The sequence below is a fragment of the Patagioenas fasciata genome, chromosome 2 (genome assembly GCF_037038585.1).
Source record: "Patagioenas fasciata isolate bPatFas1 chromosome 2, bPatFas1.hap1, whole genome shotgun sequence".
Lineage (NCBI taxonomy): Eukaryota > Metazoa > Chordata > Aves > Columbiformes > Columbidae > Patagioenas > Patagioenas fasciata.
Window position 1 is genome coordinate 22513437 of NC_092521.1, and position 24386 is coordinate 22537822.

The 24386-nt window shown below is 42.0% G+C and overlaps 2 protein-coding genes across 2 annotated transcripts; one reads left to right on the plus strand and one right to left on the minus strand.

The window, feature by feature from the left end:
* Window positions 1–33: 33 nt before the first annotated feature.
* Window positions 34–15257, plus strand: SLC25A32 (solute carrier family 25 member 32). The gene is made up of 7 exons (XM_065832547.2): window positions 34–226; window positions 3606–3756; window positions 4924–5009; window positions 6112–6272; window positions 11620–11733; window positions 12285–12430; window positions 14126–15257. Exons 1-7 carry the CDS (start codon window positions 64–66, stop codon window positions 14259–14261), a joined length of 957 nt encoding a protein of 318 aa, XP_065688619.1. The 5' UTR covers window positions 34–63; the 3' UTR covers window positions 14262–15257.
* On the minus strand, window positions 15258–23983 carry CTHRC1 (collagen triple helix repeat containing 1). Its single transcript, XM_065831650.2, has 4 exons — window positions 23591–23983; window positions 20243–20464; window positions 19037–19253; window positions 15258–17843 (listed from the first exon to the last, which is right to left on the minus strand). Exons 1-4 carry the CDS (start codon window positions 23906–23908, stop codon window positions 17701–17703), a joined length of 900 nt encoding a protein of 299 aa, XP_065687722.1. The 5' UTR covers window positions 23909–23983; the 3' UTR covers window positions 15258–17700.
* Window positions 23984–24386: the final 403 nt, after the last annotated feature.

Consider the following 24386-nt stretch of genomic DNA (forward strand, 5'->3'; position numbering starts at 1 on the left):
CCGCTGGCCGGGCCCGGCTGTCAGCCCCGCCCCCCGCCGGCCCGCGCGCCGCCGCCGGTGACGATGAGCGCCCCGGGGCCCGCGTGCGCCGTGGAGGCGCCGGCGTCGCGCGCGCGGTCCGTGCTGCGGCACGTGCAGCTGGAGAACCTGGCCGCCGGGCTGAGCGGCGGCGTCGTGTCCACCCTGGTGCTGCACCCGCTCGACCTGGTCAAGATCCGCTTTGCAGGTGAGGCCGGGACGGGCCGCGGGCTCTGGTGGCTCCCAGAGGCCCCCGCGGGGCCGGGGCGGGGTGTGCGCCGCCAGGGGAAGCCCCCGAGCCCGTCCCCCTACCCCGACTTGCGGTTGCGGGCTGCGCGGACAGCGAGCGTTGTGCTACCCGGCACGACCCTGGCCCAGCTGCCCGGTTCCCAGCCAGAACGCCGGCGACGGTTACCTGAGGAGAACGCAGCCCGGCGAACCTGCGCGGGTCTGCCCCGGGCCGTGTGCCGGGACTCGGCCCGTGGCGCTACTGGAACGAACGGGCTGAAAGGGGCGGCCTCGTGTTCTTTTGCCTTCTATCCCAAAGCATGAGCTCCCTGTCGTTTCTAGGGTCTATACAAGGTGCCGTGTGCCTCGGGCTGTTTTCAGGTGAAACAGAGCGCCTACCAGGCTTTCCCCTCTGTTCCACGACCACCAGTGCCACAGGGCACAGCAAGGTTGCCTGGTTTTAACAGTCAGATTGCCTCAAGCCAATGTACAAAGTTCACCTTGGTGCCAAAGATTTTAAGCACTCAAAGTGTAACAAGAGTTTTGTAATAAACTTGGTTATTAACAGTAGTGGCATTGTTTTGCAGAGAACTCTAACTTCTTTGTTTTTCCAGAGCAGAGCATGTCAGCTTCTCCCTATTGATTTTGCTGTTAATATGAGAAAAATGTTGCCTTTTTATCATGTTCTCTTTCATAGAATTTGAAACATTTTGCTGTTATCTTTGTATTGTTATTTTAAATGGATGCATGGGTGTTCAAGGTACCAAATCCAAACAGTGAACTCTCACAGAGAAGTTTTTTCAAAATTTAAAGCATTTCATTTCCAAACAGGCTATTTGTGAAGTTGGATTTTATTGTATATTCTAATGTGGGCACATCATAGGCTGTGTTATGAAGAGTATAGCTGAGAGGAGTGCTCCTTTCTCTCTTTTTGGTGCTTGTAAGACCACATCTGAGGTACTGTATCTAGTTTGGGTCTCCCCAGCCAAAGGAAGACATTGACATACTGGTGTGATTCCAGTGGAGGTCACCAGACTGGTGAAGGGGCTGGAGAATGTGACATGGGAGGACAGGCTGCCAGAGCAGGATCGGTTTAGCCTCGGGAACAGAAGGCTGGGGGGATATTATTGCAGTCTGTGACTATGGGACTGGAGGACACAAAGAAGGTGAATAGTTGTAGGGCAAGAGGGAACATGCACAAGTTATTTATTAGGAAGAAGAATTTTTACCATGAGAGTGGTCAAATACTGAAAGAGATTACCCAGAGAGGCTGTAATCTCTTCAGCCTTGGAAATGTTCAGGAACCAAATGGATATGTCCTTGTGTAACCTCATCTAATTAGAGCTTTTGAGCCAGAGGTTGGATTTGATGACTTCTGGAGGTGACTGCCAGGCTAAATTACTCTGATTCTGTATGATGGTTTCAGTTTTCTTCCCAATTTCCATCTGTTAGGTTCTGGTTGGACTCACCAACATTCATGGCTTTTTTTACAAAAGTTTTTTCTGAGTCATTGAGATCTGATCCCCATCTTTTGACAGAATAGCTCACGTGTTGGTTTTTGATACCTGCAAAATACACCTTTTGCCACAGGAGAAAATAATGTACTGATATGCACTGAGTTTAGATGTCATTTAAGGATGTAGACTCTTCCTCCTTGCTGCATATGAGTGTGGTTAACAGCCCTTTCTTTCCATTGTTTGAGGCCACACTAGCATGTTTTTGAACAATACCTAAGTTCTTTGCTAGTACTCCAGTGTTAAACTTATTCTGCCTTATCTCCAGGTAGCTCTTTAGCCAGACTGTACAGAGAAAGAAGGATAATTTCACATGCTTGCTTGGGTGGAAAAGAATGATTTGTCTTCAACCAGGAAATAAGGGCTGAGATCAGAAATTGATGTGAAGATTCTCAGCAGCATCCATGGCAGACAGACTTGTATTCATATGTCTGATTTCCCACATCCTTTAATATGTTTTAAAACCTTATGCAATGTCGGAAAGGTCTCACAATGTTCGTCCAGTAGGTAGAAGAGAGGCATTTAATTTGTGTTCAAGTTTTGAGTGATTGTCAAGGTGTTGAGGCTTAGTGACAGTGTGCTCAGAAGAAGCATTTTGTCTTGAGTCCCGAAGTCATGACATGTAGTACTGTACACAAAGGAGAATCAATAATAAATGTGGCACTGAACAGAAAACATCTGAAATTCATGATTACCAGGGTTAATCTTGGTGGGGACACGTAAACTATGCTGACTTTAAAACTTTAAGATTAATTTTCAGTAAAACCGCATTCTAGCCGTGTGTCTACGTTAAGAATGAAAGCTGCTGCTATGCTGGCATCATAGACTAATTCAGTTCAGAAGAGATCTATGGAGTTCACCCTCTGCTTAGATCGGATTGCTCAGGGTCTTGTCTGCTGGAGTTCCAGGTAGCTCCAAAGATGACTTTTCAGGCAACTTCTTCCAGTAGTTGACCACTCTGATGGAGAAAAGGCTCTAGTCAGAATTCCCTCTGTGCCAGCTTGTGTCTGTTATCTCTTTTCATCGCACCATGTGCTGCATCATGTGTGTGATCAGTAACCAACTTCCTCTCTTGCTGTTACAGTAGGAGCAATAGTAGTTACCACTGTAATCTGCATGAATATCTGTGTTCTGAATGAAAGCTTTCAAACAAAAACTTGCATTTTTTAATCTTTTTGACAGTGATCTTTTCTGAATATTTAGAAAATGAGCTGTTTGGTTATTGGGTGGGAGAACATTTCGTGTTTTCCTGCAAATCCGTTCGATGAGAATAGAAGGAGAACACAGGAATTTTTGATGGAAATAACTGTGAGTGCTTGTTAAAAACTGACTTTGGAATCAGTAAGACATGATCCATTGAAAATACTCAGATCTTAGAAGAACATTTTAAAGAGGAAGAGTTGTTACTTGGGGCTTGTCTAAACTCCTTATAGAAATGTGTTGTCAAAGACCCCACATGTCTCAGTTGAAATATGATGCAAAATAGCTGGTGCGCTAAAAAAGAAACAAAATCTTCAATTCAAAGCTGCTGCTCACTAAAAATGTGTAGCAGTGAAGTTAGTAAGCCTTATCAGATTGATGGGAACTTTCTTCTCGCAGGACTTAAAAGTTCTTTTTCTCTTTTTTTGTTACTTTGTCCTTTTTTTTTTTCTTAATGTTCTTTAGTTCTATACTTATGAAACTGTAAACCCCAACTCTTTAACACTTCTAAAACACAGTTGATCAGTTAGGTTTCATGTTTGTTTGCAGCTTGTTTTGGAGGCTATGTACTTCTGTGGTGGCTTTTACACAGCCAAATTTCATGCTTCCTAAAATGTTTTTCAGTTTAATTTCTTTTTTCCATAGTAAGCGATGGATTGGAACTGCGTCCAAAATATAATGGGATTCTCCACTGTATGACCACTGTCTGGAAACATGAAGGACTACGCGGCCTATATCAAGGGGTAACTCCAAACATGTTGGGAGCAGGGGCTTCCTGGGGACTTTACTTTTTCTTGTAAGTAGAACGTAAAATGTGTCAAATTTTGTGTAATGTAATGTTCAAATATACACTGCATCTTCTTTGGGGGGGTATAAAAATGTGCCAAGTGGCTGATAAACTTGTGGTTCTTTTAGTAAGTCCAGGTCTTTTTCCCTTTGTATTGTGGTTTACTGTGTTTGAATTTAAGCAAGTTGAGTCAGAGACCTGTTAAGTACCTGTTGTCAAGTACAGTGCATTCCCTTGATGCTGAAAAAATAATAAGGAACTTGAGAGATGGTGGCATCATTCATGAAGAATCCTCTGAAAGTGCCAATACTCTGTGCTTAAAACCTCACAAAAAATAAAAACCTAAACTGATGTGTTAAGAATTAAAGAACACGATAAAGTTTTCTGCTAAAACTGAATGTTTAACAGCTGGGCAAGGTGCTCGGCCATCTTGTCTAGACTGTGCTTTTGCCAAGAAAGGTTTGACCAGGGGATCCCTCTGGTCCCTTCCAACCTGGTATTCTATGATTCTGATTTTTAATACTGACAGTCAGTTCTTTCATTGTTTTTGTGAGTTGATGAGCTTTGCTAATAAAGCCTGGTTTTCAATACTCAATCTTTTCTACTTTATTAGCTGTGTAACTGTGACCTGATTTACTGCTGATCACTATTAATTGAACATGTTAGGGAACAGTTAGTTAGTATGCATATGCAAACCTCACCTGTCAGTTGTCTAGACTCTATTATTGTTGGACCTCAGTCCTCAAGCTTTGCTATAGGTTCCTATTGACATTTCAGCTCCTGTTGACAGTTTCTCAATCTGCAAAGACTGGAAACTGGATCAAGAGAAGAAAGTTCAGTTTATTTCTGAGCTAGAAGATAGATACCTGTCACTGGTACTCTCAATAAAAAGAAGGCAATCTAATAGTTTTTGTCTTAGAAGTTAATTCTTGAAATCAGATAGCTGCTTCAAGACGGTAATACTTTTTCAATTCAAATATGTATTGCCATAGTTCACTTTAAAGAGCCACCTGCTCAGAGATAATTAATCAGCTAAACAAAGATAGTTTGATTAAATATGTTTCAAAAGTTGTGTACTACCTAATGTTTTCTGTAATCTTAAGACTTATTTTGGGCCTTTTTTTAGTAATGTATGTGTGTTTTCACCTTCACCAAAATATGTTGTATGTTTTCCAGTTACAATGCCATCAAGGCTTACAAGAAGGAGGGGAAGCTGGAAACCCTCAGTGCAACTGAACACCTAGTGTCAGCTGCAGAGGCTGGTGAGTTTGAATGCAAAGAAAATTGTTTGCCTCTAGCCTTTCCATATGCTGCTCCTGTGTCAGTGCTGCTTTTTCTTACAGGTCGCAAGTGTAAGTGTTCAAGTCCAAATACAATCATTTATTGTCTGTAAATAAATTAATCATGTCTAAGGTGAATAGTTGGGTCACTGTGATCTTTCCAGTTTTGCTTAGAAGTAGCAGTTGTCAAAATACCTTCTGACTTTGTTTTAATCATGTATAAGCATTTTCCTTATTAAGTACTATATTGAGTCCAAAAATATAACTATGAATCTGCTGCTATCAGCTTGTTAACTCATAAAATGTTTAACTCATACACCTGGAAAGGAGAAGGCTTATTGAAGTAAATATAATAAGTGAATTGGTCGTTGGTCTTTGAAAATCTTTATCTATGGTCTAAGTTTTCTTGTAAATTAAAGATACAAAATAAAAATACAACTTCTATCAGTTAGACTTTTAATACATTGTTTCTAACATATGTTCTTGTACATTCTGCAGTGTTGTATTTAATCTAGGCAATTGAGAAGACTTTTTATTAGCTGTTGGAACATTCATTTAACGTTGAAATATAAGACATACTGTTTTATGTGAAAAATAATAGTGGGTTATTTTACAACTGAGTTTTCAATAACCTATAAAGCTACAGCAGGCTGCTTCAATTAATCTGTCAAGATGATTAAGCGTATTTCTCATAACTGAGGTGTCCATTAAACAGTTGTATACCCCAAAAATAACTTGGATAATCAGGAATACATTAGGAAATTATGTATGTTTCCTATCTACTACAGATTACAGTACTGACTGTGGAAAGGTGAGGCAAAAAAAGTGCATACTAAGAATATGCAAAAAGTCATATGCTCTATAGAAGTGCTCCCACCGGCAGTGGTTTGGACATGGCTGTGAGCTTTGAAGACAGAGGGAGGATGATGGGTGGGCATATGCTTCACCTGCTTTAAGTAATATGAGTACTCTCATACGATAAGTAGTTTTGTCATTGTAGAAGCCCCTGTTACACTGGACTGAGCAAACTGGGACAAGCTTTGGAGTTGGCATAACAGTCAATCTAACTTCCATCTGTTCTCAGGAGCCATGACTCTCTGTATTACAAACCCAATATGGGTAACGAAGACACGACTTGTGCTACAGTATAATGCTGGTGTCGATCCATCAAAGCGCCAATACAGAGGAATGTTTGATGCTCTTATAAAGATATACAAGATGGAGGGCATACGTGGCTTATATAAGGTAATAAAGTTTAAGAAAAATTCCAGGATGGGCTGGCACCACTTAGTAGCATGGTGGGGCTTGTAAATACTCATCTACAAAAAAAAATGCAAGTCATTTTTTTGTATTAGCTCACTTGCCTTTATCCTGTGAGTCTTCATTCCCACTAAAGAGCTGCAGTAAAAAGAAGAAGAACTATTATACTGTTGAAATGCAGGAAAACACGGAAGAACAGAGTGTTAAGTTTTATGACTAGGCCTTCTATTGGGTGATAATGCTGAAATGAAAGTAAACAAGCTGCTTTTTTATTTTTTGGAGTCTTCCTATAATTAGAATTTGGATAAGGAGGGCAGCAATAGTGTAATCTATCTTGCTGCTAGTGCTTTCTTCCATTTCATCCCTTATCTCTGCCTTTTTGACATTTTGTGGAACATAACATATGACTCAAGTAGCTGCTAATTTTTTTCTTCCACAATGGACGGTTTCACAACTGCTCATTTGCCCTCTAGTTATTGAGGTCTGTAATCTGTCATCTCTAGATCCATAAAATTTGCAGACTTCTAAATATGGTCTGCATATGTGTGGGGTTTTTATTCCCTTTAATTTAGGGAAACAGATGGCAACTGGATTTGGACTTTTTGCCTCCTCCTTCCTTCAGGCCATGACATCAAGATGTGTTCATCAGTGCCTGGAAGGTGTGAAGAAGCCTATTTTAATTCAGTCTGGCTCTTCTCCTGCAAGTAATGCTTTAGAACAAGAACACTGTCTCTTAGGGATTGACCTGATTACTGAACATTAACTTTTTATTTGCAGTGAAAAGTATAATCTTTCCTATGCTGAAAGACTAGTATGCCACATACTGGTGAACGCCAAATTCTGACACCAGAGACAAGGCACCTTACTTATTCCTAAATTGGAATTGTCAGGATTTCTGACTTGCCTGCCTGGATGTCTGCTCTGTTCCACGTAGATAAGTTCTAATTTCTTGCATCTGTTAGGGTTTAAAATATCCTTCCATTGAGTTACTTTTCAGATTATTAATGCATCTAAGATGTGTTGCCTTTGGCACTAGACGCTTCTTTGTAGTGTTAATCTGTAAGTGGGAAACTAAACCAGCTACTTCCTTTCAAAGTGCAAATTACTTGCTTAAGTCTGCAAAGAAGGTGACCTGAATAGGTCCCGAGTGACCTACATAACTATGCACACTGAGCAACTTTTATTTGACGTCAGGATTTTCTCAACCTTCTCTATACTGGGGAAAAAGACACCTCATCAGGTGGCTCAATGACTTGTCCATACTTCATCCTTCCTCCATTTTCTGGTTTTGAGGCAGTTTTCATTTTTTCTTTTTCTTGCTTTATTTGAAAGTTGACAGCTAAAGTTTGTTAATTGCCCTGGGTTGCAGGAGCTGTAGTGCATATGAATGTCTTCTTTTTCCTCAAAATCTTAATTTCAGATAGAGTTCCTTATGGCAAATAAGGGCATCTTGGAGAATACCACCACAGGTTGGAAATAAAATCTGGAAGTAGTTTCTTTCTGATTAATTTTGAGATTAATCTTCTAAAGAATGGTATTTCTGTCCAAGCAATTCCATATCTTTCTCTCTGTTGCACAAGATGCTGTTACTGGTCCGAGCAATTTCTTCCAGTCCTTTGGGGCACAAGGCTAATAATGTCAGGATGATCAAAGCTGTCTTTTAATAAAGCTAATGCTCTGTTGGGTATTGTTTGTTAAGTCTTCATACTTGTATATAGCAACATACACTGAGATTTTCCCATCTTGACTTCAGTTTAGTCCCAGGTTCTACAGAGAGACAGAGGTATAAGTAACTTGCACGTAAAAGATGGTGTCGTTTTTCATCATGATGGACTGAAGATGCATAGGGAGACAACGACATACTTCCAGTGTCTTTCTGCACAAGTTGTCAGAGCAGGACGTTGATACTACTGGTCTTTGCACACTGAGAACCCAAATGAAGACAATGCTAAAGAGATTACAAGAGGAATCTGCTGCATTGTTTCGAAGTATAGCAGAGGCTGCTCTGTCATGAGCTTTCAAACACTTCAGGCAGTGGTGTGAGTACCACATCACCAAATTAACTGTAATTCCCTTCTTTACTAAGAAGCACAGGCTTTCCACTGTACACATCTGCCTGTCTTCGTTGTGATGAGCAACCTTTGAAACACTAGCCAACAGGATATTTTTCTCTTGTCCTGGATCTTTGGCACTTAACAGCTGTTTAAGCCAGCTTTAAAATACAATTTTTTCCCATTGTCTGCTGTTCAGGATTATATACTTTACCATTTCCATTTCTGATTATACATTTAATTCTGTCTTATTTGAATTACTTTTTGAAGGATTAGAATAATAGACATTTTTAAACAACCGTTGATCCTGTCAAGCCCTCATGGCAAATATTTTCTAAAGATAGACTTGAATATTAAATTTAAAAAAAACAAACAGCTCATAGAGTGAAATGATTTTAACATTGGTCTTCACAGTCATATTGTCGATAAAAAATAAATATAAAATTCTATCAAATCTTGTAGCAAGAAAGATTCTTGCGCAAAGTTGTAAGAATAAGAAAATAGAGTAGGAATATCTTTCAAAAACTTCCCCTGCCAAGTTATTTCATTACTGTGAAGAAATCAGTTTTGCTTTGAAGCATTTTTCCATAAGTACATATTGTTTTGTATGATCAATGGAAGCCTGAGTCAGCTCTTATTTTACTGAGGCGCATTGGCCAACAGTTGCTTCAGTCCCTTTTGCATTGTTTAATATTAGCGCAACATTAGCAGTCCTTCAGTCTTTGGAACCTTGTCCCATCACCAGAAGACTTAGAGCATGCTGGTACTCATTTAGCAAGTATAATATCATCCCTAGATGCTTTAGGACTCGTGGGTGCAAGTTATCCAAATCTGCTGGCTTAAATTTAAGAGTTCAGCACTCTTAAATGTTGTTTAACATTCTTCTTTTGTTAGTGGGGAAAATATTACTTCATTTTCCTATGATATAAAAATGTAATTCTAATTATTTCCAAGTAGAGAGCAGTTATTTCCTCTTTTAACACTCTTAACTGTTTAATCATGAGCAAATGTTTGTGAAGATTTTCCCTGCCATCACTATACATAAATTTCATACCATTCCTTGTTCTGCTGACCCAGAAAATTTTTTCTTTGATATTTTCATTTTTTTTGTTTCCCTTCTGTTCCTTCTCTTCAGTTTTTATATTACTGGTTATTTTTCTTTTCTGATCCAGGATTTCTGAAAACCAGAGTTGTCCTTTTGCCTCTGTTGTTGCCCTTTGGCATCAAACTCCATGAAATTCTATGACTCTGTGTAGACGTTTGGTTTAATTCCACTTGTCCTCATTTGGGGAAGTGTTTTTTCCTGGGACTTTAGCTAGCCCTTAATGCATGTGGTCAGTTCGTGGTCACTGATAATTAGTTCATGACCATTCTTTTCTCACAGGAGAAGAAATTCATCCTCATTTATCAAAAAGATCCTAAAAATCACTTCCTCTGTTTCTGTGCTATCCTAAACTTAAGGAATCTATAGCATCTAGAGAGCTGATTTCTGAGGTGGTAGAAGCTCTGTGCAAATTTTATGCCTGCTGTTTAGTTGTTTTGGTTTTTTCTGCAAGTTAGGAGTTCATGAAGTAATTTATTGTTTTTTTCCTGTTAAAACAGACATTTCAAAGGACTTCTACCAGGGTCCCTTCTCTTTTTCTTCTCCTTCTCCAGGGTCTTATCAGTATATTCTTTATTCAACATTCTGGGCTTCCACTTTAGTCCAATACAGAGTTTTATGTATGGACACATCTTTTAATTTCTCTGTTTTACCTGAATGGATCATGGGAAATAAGATAAAACTGTTTGAATACTTTTACCCACATTTTGATCACTTACTCCATAATTGTCCCTTTGCAACAGTTTTCAGCAAGTGTTTGTCTCCTTTAAGTAATTTGTGGCCAAGATTAATTCTCCATTTATTTGTGTTTTTCCAGTGTAACTGACCAACTCTTCAAAAAGAGAATTAGTGCTTCTCAGAACCCATGCAGCTGTCAGCTCATTTTCAACTGAGCTATTCCTGCTCCTGAAGGAGTTCCTACCTTCTCTTTCTTGCTGAGACACTTCAGAAAACACCTGTTTTCCCCTTCACTTCAACTTTTTTGAAGGAAAAGGTTTCTATATGTTTTCATATTATATTCTTACTATCCATTACTGCTTCTTATAAATGGGGACCATTTCCCGGTCTGCTTTGTTACACCTTTGGCCACCTCTGCTGGGCTGCTTTGGGATATGCTCTGAGCAGCGTGAGGAATGCACTCAAACTGATCCGAATCTTAGATTTATTTCATAGAATCATAGAATAATTTTGGTTGGAAGATAACCTCAGGATCATCAAGTCCAACCATAACCTGATGGTGACTCAACTGCTTCCCTGGGCAGCCTGTTCCAATGCCTGACAACCCTTTCAGTGAAGAAATTTTTCCTAATGTCCAATCTGAGCCTCTCCTGGTGCAACTTGAGGCCATTTCCCCTTGTCCTATCAGTTGCTACTTGGGAGAAGAGACCAACACCCTCCATGCTACAACCTCCTTTCAGGTAGCTGTAGCAGCAATAGGGTCTCCCCTCGGCCTCCTTTTCTCCAGGCTAAACAGCCCCAGTTCCCTCAGCTGCTCCTCATCAGACTTGTGCTCCAGACCCCTCAGCAGCTTCGTCACCCTTCTCTGAACCTGCACCAGCACCTCAGTGTCTTGTAGTGAAGGGCCCAAAACTGAACACAGGATTTGAGATTCTTTAATGTAAATCATCTCTAAGTCCATATATACACACACACACATACATACCGATCTCCAGGACTTGATCACAATCATTTTTTGTATCTCTGCTCCTGATAGCCCTCCTCACTGAAGTGACACCAGCTTCTGTCATTGCCTTACCAGACTCAGGTAGGGACCAAACAGTGTAATGCCAGTTCCTGGAAAGGGGCAGACACTGAGCAGCACATTTGCAAGACTGTAGCTTGATTTATGCTCTCACAATCTGATCCATGTTAGCAGCTTTTTAAGATCTGTGCTTACGCTCTGTGAGGTGGAGGCTCTAGGCCACTTGTTTTATCTTGCTCACTCATTAGACGTCTTTACCCTGTAGGTCATTTGGAGAAAAGTAACATTACACTTCTGTGTGATGCCTACTACTAAGAATAGTAACCCAGAATGGGCTTTGAGTCATACCACCCAGTAAATGTGTGCCGTCACAATTTTTAAAGTAATGATGGACATATGTGTGTGTCAGCTGAGCTCTTTCAAGTTATGTAGTTCTTGTGGGTTGCTGTTTAACCTTGTTTTATTCCCTTTTTTTAGGGATTTGTGCCTGGTCTGTTTGGTACTTCACATGGAGCACTTCAGTTCATGGCATATGAGGATTTGAAACTGAGATACAACAATTATAGAAACAGAGTATCAGATACAAAACTGGTAAGAACATTGAGGAGAAAAATGTGTTGTGGCATGTGAACAAGTGGAGATTCATTCAATTTGTCTACGTGATAGAACAGCCACATTTACATACACTAATTGGAATGCAGAATATACAGAAGGAAATAATGCTTTTTCACTTTTTAGAAACAAACAACTGGGTAGTGCTGTTTTCTTGTAGGGAAACCAACTTCTTGTTTTGGCAAGTGTTTTGAGGATTTTAGAGAGAGGAGTGATTTTTTTTGTTGTACTTGTAGAATCTGTGGCGATAGTCTTAATCACTTACACGGAAAACTGGTCAGGTGCAAGTTGGGCAAAGCCAGTTACTTTTGAAAGTGTTTCACTTGTTAGGATTGAGAGGGCACAACACAATTTACAATTAATTGCCTGTAGCACTGTGTAAATGTTGCCATTTTTTAAATGTGTGTATTATAAAAGGAAAACGTCTGGAGTATTTTTTAGTTCAACACTGGAAAATCAAATAAGATTTTAGGAAACTGTGTAATTTAAACTATACTTAAGGCAACCCTGGTAATTTTTGTTGCTTTTAGAACACTGTGGAATACATAATGATGGCAGCTGTATCCAAAATATTTGCTGTGTCAGCAACATATCCCTATCAAGTTGTGCGAGCTCGTCTTCAAGATCAGCATAATACATATTCTGGTGTGTTTGATGTGATCGGCAGGACATGGAGGTAGGCATGCAAAATTAAAAGCTTATGTCTTCGAAAGTGAGTCTTACAGAATCAGAACTCTCATGCTGCTGACTTGCAGAACCAGTGCAGCCTGGACCAAACAAAATGTTAGCTGAACAAAGTTGTTTCATACAAGATGCCACTAATAGCAATAATCTAAGGACAAAGGAGGAGATAGGCGAGGGTCAGTGCTAGCCTGCACGCTTCTGTTGTTTGTTCTGCCGCCCTTCCTCTCTTCCCCAACAAATCTCACAGGTTAAAACATAACATTGAGTTGGCCATTTTGAGGCTCTTAAACAGTGAAGTCTCCCTTGAGCTGCTTTAGATTGTCACATACACAGGAGAATTGTGCTGCTGGGGGTTGTGGCTAATCCAAATTCCTGGCAGGAGGAAGGGAGCTAGGTAGAGCTGTTCACACTGATGTCCTGGGTTACCCTGGGGCCTAGCTGCATTTGTAGTTTAGTCCCAGCATCCTGTGGGGCCTTCAGAGAACTGTTACCTCAGACCTGTGCATATCTTCTCACAAACCTCTTCCCTCAGCTCCAGAAAGCACATTAGAGTTTTAACACAGAATTCTGTAGTTAGTAAGCTTGGCCACCTTAGCAGTATGCAACCAATGTTAAGCTTCCTTTGGATAATATTTCTGGGTTGCAGCATATTGCTAGAGACCCATGCCTGGGTTGACCAACTCCTGGGGTATTAAGAGGTGCCACCGGAATGAGGGAAAGGAGCTGTGTTGTTCCAGGACCTCTGGTTCAAGAGACAGTACAACCATCAAAATGAAAATTGCTCTGTTCCCTCAGCGCTGTGCTTTTCAGTGCTGCAGTCTATAGGAAGGCTTATTAGATCTGATACGAAGTGTGAATGTATACAGCCATTCTGGGGCCACTACTCTGCTCATTAGAAAACAAATGCAACTGGAGCCCTAGGGAGGGTAGTGTAAACCGCACCCAAGCGCACTCCAGGACCTGTGTTAACTGTACTCCAGCTCCAGGTGGCCTAGGCCGCTGTAGGGCTGGAAAACAGGGAGCTGAGAGTAAAACTTCTGGAAAATTCTAACATGAATACTCCAAGTATGAATATTCCAAGTGGGAGAAGTTAGATTCTCATTTATTGGCCCATAGAATCAAAAGGTGCTTTACTTCTCTGAACATAAATGGTGACTCTCCTTAGGTACGTTGACCCTCAGCTCACTTGCAGTTACATGACCCAAAACCACCAAGTCTTTCAGCCTTACTGGCTTCAGTGAGATTAAATCTATAAATGCTTTTTGTAACAGGCTACAGAAATTTTAAATTATTTTAATCCGTTCTTGTTGCATGAAGAAAGATAGTAAATTGCCTCCTACTTAGACAATACAAAACCAAACCAAACCAAACAAAAAAACACAAACCAACCAAACAAAAACAAACAAACCACACAAGAAACCCAGACCACCACCAAAACCCACCACCCAAGCCCTAGGCTAAATAACTGACCCGCAGAACACCTTTGTATGTTTACAAGAGAAGAGAAGATTTGATATATTACGGCTCTTTAAACACTCTAGTAAGAAATAATTCTGAAATTGTTATTTCTGACCTGAAGTACTTCTCTTAGTGAGAGCACAAGAAGAAAAATGCCAGGCTTTGTTTTATGTCTGATTTCTATTAAAAGACATTAATTAAAACTAAATGTTCTTCTGTGTCTTTAAAGGAAAGAAGGAATTCACGGATTTTACAAAGGAATTATACCCAATGTGATCAGAGTGACTCCTGCCTGCTGTATTACCTTTGTTGTTTATGAAAATGTGTCTGGTTTTTTACTTGGTTTTAGAAAAGAAAATAATTAAAGGTATGAGCTTGTGTTCATAAGGAATATATCATTTATTTTTTATATTTATGATCTGGGAGAGATTTAGTTCAGCGGTATTTTTTGACACTCTGAATTCATCTAGTATTTTGAGTAAAGAACCTGGAGATAGTAAAACCCTGCCAGCATCTCTTCTGCTGAGTGTTCCTGCATTGCTGCCTTCCCTCTGAATCAGCTGTGTCTGCTTGCACCAGATGTCTCCGCAACTGTGAAATAATAGCACTGTGACTGGGTGAAGGCAGCTGTGGAGCAATTCAGCTCATCCTGGCCTGCCTGGAATATCGGACTAATCTGTTTTGACAAGTCTCAAGATAACAGTTGGTCAGATTCTACCCTAAGAAGTGGAAAACTTCATGTAAAAGCAACTCTGGGGGCTGTCGAAACTTCTTTAAATCTGAGTCTTATGAAGAAAGTATGTAATTGTTTACAGCAGTGTCTTCTGAATTCACCTCTGTGTTATTTGTCAGATTTTAGGATATGGAATGCTCCAAATTCCATTGCTTATCCAACACAAAAATGCTGCCTCAGTGGGGTGCAGTTTGGAAACTCAAATTGTTTTGTGAAACAGCTGTCCATTCTTGGGTTTGAATAATTGCCAATCTGATGAAACCCCGTTCTTGTCTCATACCAGGACTGACTTGCATTGTGGTTTTTGGTTTTCTTTGAGGACCAGACCAAAGTGTATGTTGTGTGCTTTGCTGGCCACTTATTTTCTCCCTCTTCCCTGTCTGCCCTCTCTTAGTCTCTGTCTCTCTCCCTTTCTCTGTGAGATTCCGTCTCCATTACCGATACATCTGACCAAATATTACTAAGTAAATGCATATTTGCAAGTAGGCTTACATTTTAAAAACATGGGATTTTTCTAGTAATCCCATAGAGATGCAATTTTCAAACCACTGTGGTAACAAATAAGACCATGCTCACTTTCAATAATATTCTCTGGAAAAAAAATAAAATCCATAAGCAGTCTAAAAAATATTGTGCACAGGACTTTATTAAAAAAAAATCCATGAATGTCTTTTTGTTTGGTTGGAGTAAAGGGCTGTAAGAACATATTGATTGCTAACTTAGCGATTAAACTAAATTACAGTACACCTCAGTAAATTTGTTCATTTGCATGCCAATAATTGCAGTCAAGGATATGCACTTTTTGGAGGTCTGGGTTTGTTTAGTTCTTCTTTAAGAAAATACATTACTGGCCATAACATCTGCCTTCTGTTTTTAGTAGGAAGGTATTAAATATCTAGAAAGTATCGCGTAACTAAGGAGGACATAAGTTAGCAAGCATTCAACAGCTAGGGGGAAATAATCAGTTTCACAAGGAGCAGGGAATACTATCCAGCAAAACACCTGAATAATCACTTAGATAAGTTTCCTGTTTAACAGAAGGCTAACCTAAAGCAGAAATAAGGCTTTTAAAATAAAATTTTAACAGATCAGCGAATTGGTTTCAGTTTTACATTAAAATCTGGAAGACTAAAGAAACTGCTCAATATTTTGAATCTTAATGCAGAAATCCACTTGCTTGTTTCTGTTGATACTATTGCCACATGCTACATTTTGTATATTCTTTATTAATAATTTACACTTTCTTCTCCAAGATCCCATCCCCTATGCGGATGGAGTTGATAATCTCATCTGAAAAGGGCATGTGACCGTTCTGGCTGGCTTTGGTTTTTGTTATGGAGGCTTCCATGGGTATTTAGCTGATGATCAAATTTGCTGAAGTTTACCATGCAAATTATTGTACAGGTCCCCAACGGCTACTAACTTCTTCTGCCTTTGGAGGGTGTTTACTTGGTTTTGTGTGTTTTCTAATACAAAAGATGAATGTAATGGAACACTGAGTTAACTCTTGCCACCCACGGTCCAAAAAATATTGTGAAGACATATCAATAAATCATAAGAAAGGAATAAAAGTCGGGCACTTACTATCCTGGATTAGTGTGCTCTAGGCCCAGAACAGGCTACTGGCACTTCAAGATAGATGCAAAAGAGCCTGCAAGCATACACACAGTCACTGTACGTTAACTGACATTCTGTAAAGTCACACCATAGCTTAGCTCATAGTAACTTGTTTGTGTTCAGATACCTTAAAACCCATCGTCCAAGCCAATGAAAACAGTACAGTTCTTCAGAGGCAAAACACCAGCTGTATAACTTGCTGGCTTGCAGCAATATCACACATAAGCTTGCAGCAGGGAAAGCCTGAAATCTTGTAACTTGTTCAGAAAAAAAGCTGATATTTAATACTAAATGGCTGAAATAAATGTCTTATCTGAGATGTAATTTTCTTCCTTTTAATTTATGAGAAGAGTGTAGATTTCTGCATGTTGTACATGCTTTTTCTTCTTGTTGTTTTTATTTCACTAATGTAAAATTGATTTTGTATTATAAACATGACTATTTTTTCCCTTTAGAATCTGTACAATTTTTAAAAATATTTATAACATGTTGCATTTGGAAAAAAATACTTAGAGTGCTGAAGCTAGTGCTGTGCTGGCATGGCCACCGTTGTCACTTGTCCAGTCTGGAGGCTGCAGTTGAAGAGCTGTGACATCATTCTTTCACTTTACCTGTACACTTTTTGAACACCAAGGCATTTCAACCTGCCTTATTTCTATACCTTCCAAACTATTTAATATAGCTAGCTTTTAATTAACACCGAAGTGATGGTATGTATCTGAAAGGCTAAATCCATGACAATCATTTTGCTGGAGCAATGAAGTTAAGTTTTGTAACTGTAAAATTATTTATTTTCTGCGTGTTAATAGTGGAGACCAAATGTTTATACTGCCATCCAGTCTGTCAAGGAGCAAAAGGAGGAAGGAGACCTTAGATAGTCTATTTTTATGAGGTGTTTAACACTTACCACATCACACCACATCACTGGGTCACAGTTAAGTCCACAGAGTTTGTTGAGATACTTAAGACTCTAACAGCAGAGCATCCTATTCTGTAGTCAGGTTTACAGGAGTAGCTATTAGGTATGTTTTCTAAAGGCAAGACCTGAGTTTACTGTCTTAGAATTTTCTGTGAAGTATTTTTAAAAACTGTAAATGTAAAATACCTTAAACAATTTGACGATCAATAAAATAGCCTGGATTTTTTTTTTTTTGTAAAAGGTCTTATTTATTTGATACAAAAAGTTAACAGTTAATTCTTAAAATGGTGGTGGTATATTTTCATACATCAAACATGGAATTAAAAAAGTTAATGAACTTGTCTTTCATATTCTAAAATGATTATTATAAAAAGCCTCTGCAATGTACAAAAAAAAAGGCTAGACAAAGACTACAGATGCAAGACTTTGGTGCCTTTCAGTCAAATACTTGCATCCAGCTCTATAGAAATAACTTCTGAAGAAAATTGTACAATATTTTTTTTAAAAGGGAGTGATTATAGAAAGGGAGATGAAGTTATTTTGGCAGTTCTTCAATGATGATTCGGGAGACTGAATTCCATCCAGTAGAAGCATCTCCCCGTGGATAATCTGAGCAAGTCCCAACCCAGATGGCAATATCCACCAAGCCGGCATTGATCCCTTCACACAGGCCTTCCACTGGTTAAAGACAAAAATCGGGTTACCTCGGCAGCCACAGCTGCTTTGTATTTCACAACTGAGGGTGGACACAAGCTCATGCTGTGCAGTTAGACCTGAACAGCATTTTTAGAAATAAAAACTATTACTTAGAGATGTGGCAGTACAGGTTACAGAGGCATGCACTGCCTTTATCCATGCTACTGTTGACATTTGTGGCTGAACCTGAAGCAGATCACAACCCACAGGATGGCTAAATGGGAGGTCTCTCTGCTTCTCTAAATGTCCACATTTACAGACTGGTAGCTGGGATATGGCTCCAATCCCACCCAGCCATCTTTTTAGCAGCGATGGGGAGGGGGCTGGGATACAGCCATAACTCCCACAGCTCAGCCCTGCAAAGCTGGTTGCCATCCTGTAATCTTTTCCACTCCTAATTCACTGCTTCTGTACGAAGTTCCACATCTCCTGCCTGTTTTTTTTCCCCACTGGCACCACCAGTTGGAGGTGGGTTAATGAATACAGATGGGTCCTACCCTTGATGAAAATAACCCTATCCTATCTCTAGATGTTAGTTTTCATGCGGTCATGAAATAGTACAGGGAAGAAAATGGAGGAAGAGTAGAGACTTGACATTAGCCGCCTTTTCCTAGTGTCACCTCCTTTTATGTTCAATTACTTCACTAATTTGCCTTTTGCTTAGCAGTTGAATAACTGTTCCTAGATATTTCACTTCAGAGGTACTTCTGTGCCGCACCTGAAATTATAGTATAAATTCCAGGAGGAATAAGCCTCATTTTATGCACAGATAATGCTCAAATATCAGTATTTTAAGCCAGGATGATACTGTCTACTTGGCAGTAAGGCGTTTTCTCCATGTGCTAATACAGAACAGAATGTCCCTGTATTCATGTTGTAGCAGAGATCAGTAGAACTTTCTGGAGAGAAATCTCTATCATTTCAAAACTGCAGAATGTAAGTACCATGAAAAATACCACGGTAATAAAGTACCACTTAATAAATAATTCCAATACTGTTACTATTGGTAGTTAACTGTGAGAAAGCAGAGTAACAGCACCAAGTGTTGGCTGGCCACTCGTCTGCCACTTCTTTCAGCCTTTGACTTTCTACGGAAGATTGTACGCTGCATTTGGCAACGAGATTTGCTACTGGCTCCTACTCCATCTCTCTTCTTGTGGGCTTGGCATACATACCTGAAGAAGTTCGGTGTATATTAATAGTAGAATTCAGCTCTGGGCTTCCTTGATCTAAATATATGATGGCTTCAATAGGAAGTGGCCCAGCACATTCTGCTCCATTGAAAGTGAAGTACCAGCGCTGACAACAGGCAGTTTTGCATTTCAGCCGAAGCGATCCGCTGAAGAGGACACGGAGAGCACTGTTCGAGCGCATCTTTGTAAATGTACATTCCTAAAAGGAGACAAAAATGCTTTGGTAGCAACCTCTGGTTTTGAACCTATTTCCTATAACTGTTTTCAGAATGTTTTTTAGTCACTTCCCTCTGAAAGAAAAAGACAAAAACAGAGAAGGGAAAAAAAAACAAAGTAGAGTGTGGCAAATAAATACAACCTGGATTTAACAATTACCACAAGATTTGTGAGAAGCTTAAACCGTGATGAAAGCTCCACAACTGAAAAACACTTTCAGGTTTTTAAGACGTTGTTATTCTGTCTTCAAAATGCTGATAGAAAGCTAGGGACAGTTCTGGAAGTACAAGGCAGTAAGAGATGTCTACTCAAAAGAGTTGATTTTCACTCTAGCCACAGCAATAGCAGTTCAAGTTCTCTAGCCAGTCTGGGCATTGCTTCGTATCTGGGATTTCTTCCCCTCTTCTAGGCTTGCAGCATCGTGTTTGTTTTACTCAGGGCTGCAGTGAGGACAGATTGTTTGGGTTAATCAGGGAAACACTTGGTAATTCTGCTCCTGAACAATGTTGATCCTTTTTGCAGCAGCACCCTGCAACTGAGTTTCAGTGAACAGTGAACAACCACTTTGAATCAGGAGTTACAAAGACGGGTACAGTTAACAGATTAAAGAAGTACATTTCTACTGTTCCTTATGATTGAAATGGCAAAAGCCTTACCCTATTCTGGGCAAGCCTGAGGTACTTTTTTGGTAGTGTGACTTTCAACCTTACAGTCACAGATCTGGTCTTCTAAAAGTACTTTTATACCAGCCACATCATTCTTTTGAAACACTATTACAGAAATGAAATGGGCACATAGCTGTGGAACACAGCTGACATGAATTCAAAGTAGCTAAACCTTTGAGAAGTTCACCCTTATATGTAGAAAAAGGCTTCAGTAGAAAATCTGTGCAATTGCTGCTCCCCAGTCAAAAGAGGCAGATGTAGGCCTGCCGTGCTGGTGGCGCACAGCATCCAGGCAGAGCTCACTTACCGCTATCTTCCCAAGATCAATGCCGTAATTAAGCGCACTCCACGAACACTGCTTGAAGTTGGGTGTCCAGGACTCCTCGATGCTCTCGCGCATGCACTCGCCCTTCTCCCCCTTCAGCCCGTCCCGTCCAGGGATCCCAGGCGTCCCGGGGATCCCATTGGCTCCCGGGTTCCCATCCCGACCAGGAACGCCACTGGGGCCTTGCAAGCACATGCCGTTGTACTGAAACACAGAATAGATCTTGCTGCTTCCGTCCATTAGCTCCAAGGCTAACCAAGTTAAGCACAAACAACAACAACAAAACACAAAAACCCCCTGCTGCGACAGAAACTAATGGGCTGTTTCTGGAGCACCCAGAAAGAGGTGAAAAAGGAAAAATACAATTTCAAAGATAAGCAGTCACAGCAGAATTTGCTGTAAATTAAGATGCCAATTATTTAACGAAAGGGTACATAAATCCTAGAATTAAAAATTTTTCTAGTCTAAGGATTAAAACCTGTTGGAAAACCTCAGAAGACTCAAAACATTCCAATTCAGGAAAAAAAAAGTTGTATATTAATAGTTACTTTCTCCTAACACACCATTGCTTGTGTAACTGTCACAGCTAATAAGCTTGCTTTTTTTTTTTCCCCTTCTTTCTTAAAGGAGAGAAACTTTTGGTTTTCATAGAGAGTGGAGGTTAGCTCCGGTTTTCTTCTGTCACCACTCCTCTGGGACAGTACCACGTCATGATAGTCAAGCCACGCAAGTCAGATTCCAGGACAGTGTGTCAGTGTTGATGTGGATGTGGGAAGCTGCACCCTGGAATAACCCTGAGCTCAGGATCCCCGTTCACAGCGGTGGGAAGGTGCACAGGGGAGGACAGCACACCAGCGTTCTCCCTACCACCACACTCTTAGGAATGGTCAAATGTTGCTCTCCCCAACCACATGTTAACACATGTTGCCTTCATACCTTATGAGATCTGGGCTTCTCCTCCTTGGAGAGCAGGTTTGTGCAGCCCAGAGTTCCTTCCCCAGCAGCATGAGCGCTGGATGCCGGAGGAGCACCCATGTGTGGAGTTGGCAGAGCAGGAACAGAAACCTGGAGCAGGAGCCCACAGGGGCTGGTGGTGGCCAGGCTTTGACTCCAAATGCTCTTTCCCATCTAAAGACTGACTGCTTCCTCCAGTCTTCATCCCAAATCCTCACCAATAGCTATACTCCCCTCCTCCTCTTTCTCACATCTATTTCTCTTCTTCCCTGTTAAACCACCTTATCACCATCTGTTTCAAAAAGAAACAATCATGCAGCTCTTTCCCCTCCTGCAAGCCATGCCACTATCTGCATCGCAGGAGCTGTAAGCTACGGCCCCTGCCCTCTCTCTTCTATCAGACTCATGAACTTTCTTCTTCTGGGGTTGTTCCTTCTCCTGTGCTTTGATGCAAAAAAACAGAATGGGCATCAGAGGCTCAGCTGGAGCCACTCTATAAAGAAAATCAGTAACTATATAAGAAGTAAGACGAACTAAAGAATGCTGGCATTCCTTTGCTGTTTTCACCAAAGAAAACACTGTTGGCCAGTGGCAGTGGAACTAGCGGGATATCACAATCAAGAAGGCCATGTCTAAAAATAGTTAGCTGGAGAGAAGACTGCTTGGCAGAGCACACACCGACCGAGGGACCATGAGAATGATGCAAAGACATTTCTGTTTCACACAGCCTTGGTTATCTGCTCTTGCTGCTGTTTTCCCATTGGACTCCATTTGTAAGAGTGACTGGGTCTGGCTTTTGCACATAGTTAATCACCACAGAAATCATGCGGACATGGAAATGGGCAAGAGCTGGGGTGGCCGAACCTCAGATGTGCTGTCTCACTGTCCCCCCCAGTCCCGACGTGCATCACAAGGGGCCACCCAGAGCTGCATTGCCTCCTTCCAGAGAGAGCAGCTGAGCCATTGCACACAAAAAAAAATGATGTGAGTGGAAGAATTACCTGGGCTTCAGGCTTCACTCCAACTAAATTCATCTATGCCTGCCAAATCAAATCTTTTTCATGCTTTCTTGAGCTGGAAATGCATAAAACATCTTTCAATATGAAAACGTCTGCTGAAGACAGGATCCCCTCTCGGGCAAGCCCTCAGTCTGCCCTGGAAGGGCTTTAGCTGAAGCTGTCTGTACAACCAGGCTGTGCCCAGCCCGGCTGCCATTTATTTACCTGCACTTCGCTGCCCACTCTGCCACACCTGAAAGCACAAAGCAATGCCAGAGAAATCCCCTGTACAAAGGACACTAAAACACCACTCCAATAGAAAAGAGAAGCTCCTCCATGTGTGCAGACTCTTTATTCTCAATGCAATTAAATTTCCTCACCAAAAGTGGAAGGGTAATGAGTGGTGAGAAAGGGAAGGAGTTCTGCCACCCGTGGTGCTTCCAGCACATCACTTGGGGGATCTCTCTGGAGATCACAGAAGAAATGGCAATGCCACTGATTTTCTATAGGAGGTGAATGGCAGTCCAGCAGCTCACAGAAATAGCATCACATCTGCTTTCTGCATTCCAAGGACTGGAAAATCTCCCTCCTTTCTTCTGTCCCTGAGATGGGATAGTCCCAACGCATTCAGGTTTCTAGTTGCAATGGAATTGCAAACAGCAGTATGCAGTCCATGTGCCAAAGGGAATAATAAATTTATGTAGCTCCAAAGAAAAGCTGTTTCGGTAAGCGTGCAGATAACAGTTTTCACAGTATCTAATGGCTGCTAAAGGGCAGTCCTTTTATTTCTCTTTTTGTAGTCCATCATTTATTCGTTAGCCTTTTAGGAACTACACTGCATTCACTACTTCTGTTGCAGGCGCTGTGAGACTCCCGCGCTGCCCCGGCAGTCTGCAGAGGGCAGGAACCAGCTCACAGTGCAGCCTTTATCCCCCGGCCCGGCCTCGCTCGGCCGGGCGGACACGACGGGGCGCGGAGCCCGCGGCGGCTCCGACCGCAAACCCCACAGACTCTGACTCGAGCAGGAAAACACGAAGACACCCACCCAGCCGCCGAAAACCAGCGGTTTCTGCCAAAGCCCGTCCAACCCCTTCTCAGCATTTTCCTGATTCAGCACAACCAGGGCGTAATTAAAAAAAAAAAAAAATTCAAGAGAGAACTCAAACGGCGCAGGGCGAGCTCGGCGGTGCCCGGTCCGGAGCGGCCCGGCGCAGCAGCGAGGTTTTCCGAAAACCGGCCTTTCTTCGTAGCTTTGGTTTGGTTTGGTTTTTTTCCCCCAATCTTAGCAATAAAAGAGCCGCTCCTCCGGCCGCCCCCTCCGCCCCGCACGGCGCCCCCGGCCGCCCCAGCCCCGCGCCCCGGCCCCCGCCGTTCTCACCACGTCCAGCACCTCCCGCTGCCGGAGCGCCTTCTGCTTCCCCTTGGGGCTCTCGGAGCCGCCGGCCGGCGGGGCCGCCGGCAGCAGCAGCGCCAGCAGCAGCAGCAGCAGCAGCGGCGGGGCGCGGCGCATGGTGCGGGCGGGGGGCGCGGGATGCGCCGGGCAGGGGGAGGCGGCGGCGCAGGGGCCCGTGTCCGCCGCTCTGCGCGGCAGCGCGGGGATAAATGAGCCTTTCAGAGCGCGGAGCCCGAGCTCCCTCCCCGGGGAGGCCGGGAATTTCCATCCTGTAAGGGAGCGGGAACGTCCAGGCAGAGCCATCCCCCCGCAGCCATTGGCACGGGGGCCGGGGGGCTCCCGCCCTCTCGGGCCGGGCCCCGCGGAGCTGCCCCCGGGCGATGCCGGCAGCCCCGGGCCCCCGAGCGGCGGCAGGGCTGGGGGCGGGCACGGCAGGGCCGCCCCCTCGGAGCGACGAAGAGCACTCTTCCAAGTCTGCAAGAATTTGCGCTGCAGGTTATCACACCTTTCCGATGGAAGAGCTGTTTTGCCAAGAAAGCACACAACGCCCAGCAGGAGCCTGATGCACCGCGAGGGAAAACGGTGATAAAGTAGCAGCTGGGCGTAAATCACTGATTTCATTTTAGCAGACGTACGAGGTAAGGGCACAAAATCCTTCTGAGCAGCAGACTTTTATTGAGCAACTTGGTGTTGCTGGATCGAACATGGTCTATTTAATAACACAAGAAGTGCCCTCAGCAACCCAGCATAAACAATTTCATTTTACTTTAATTTAAAATAA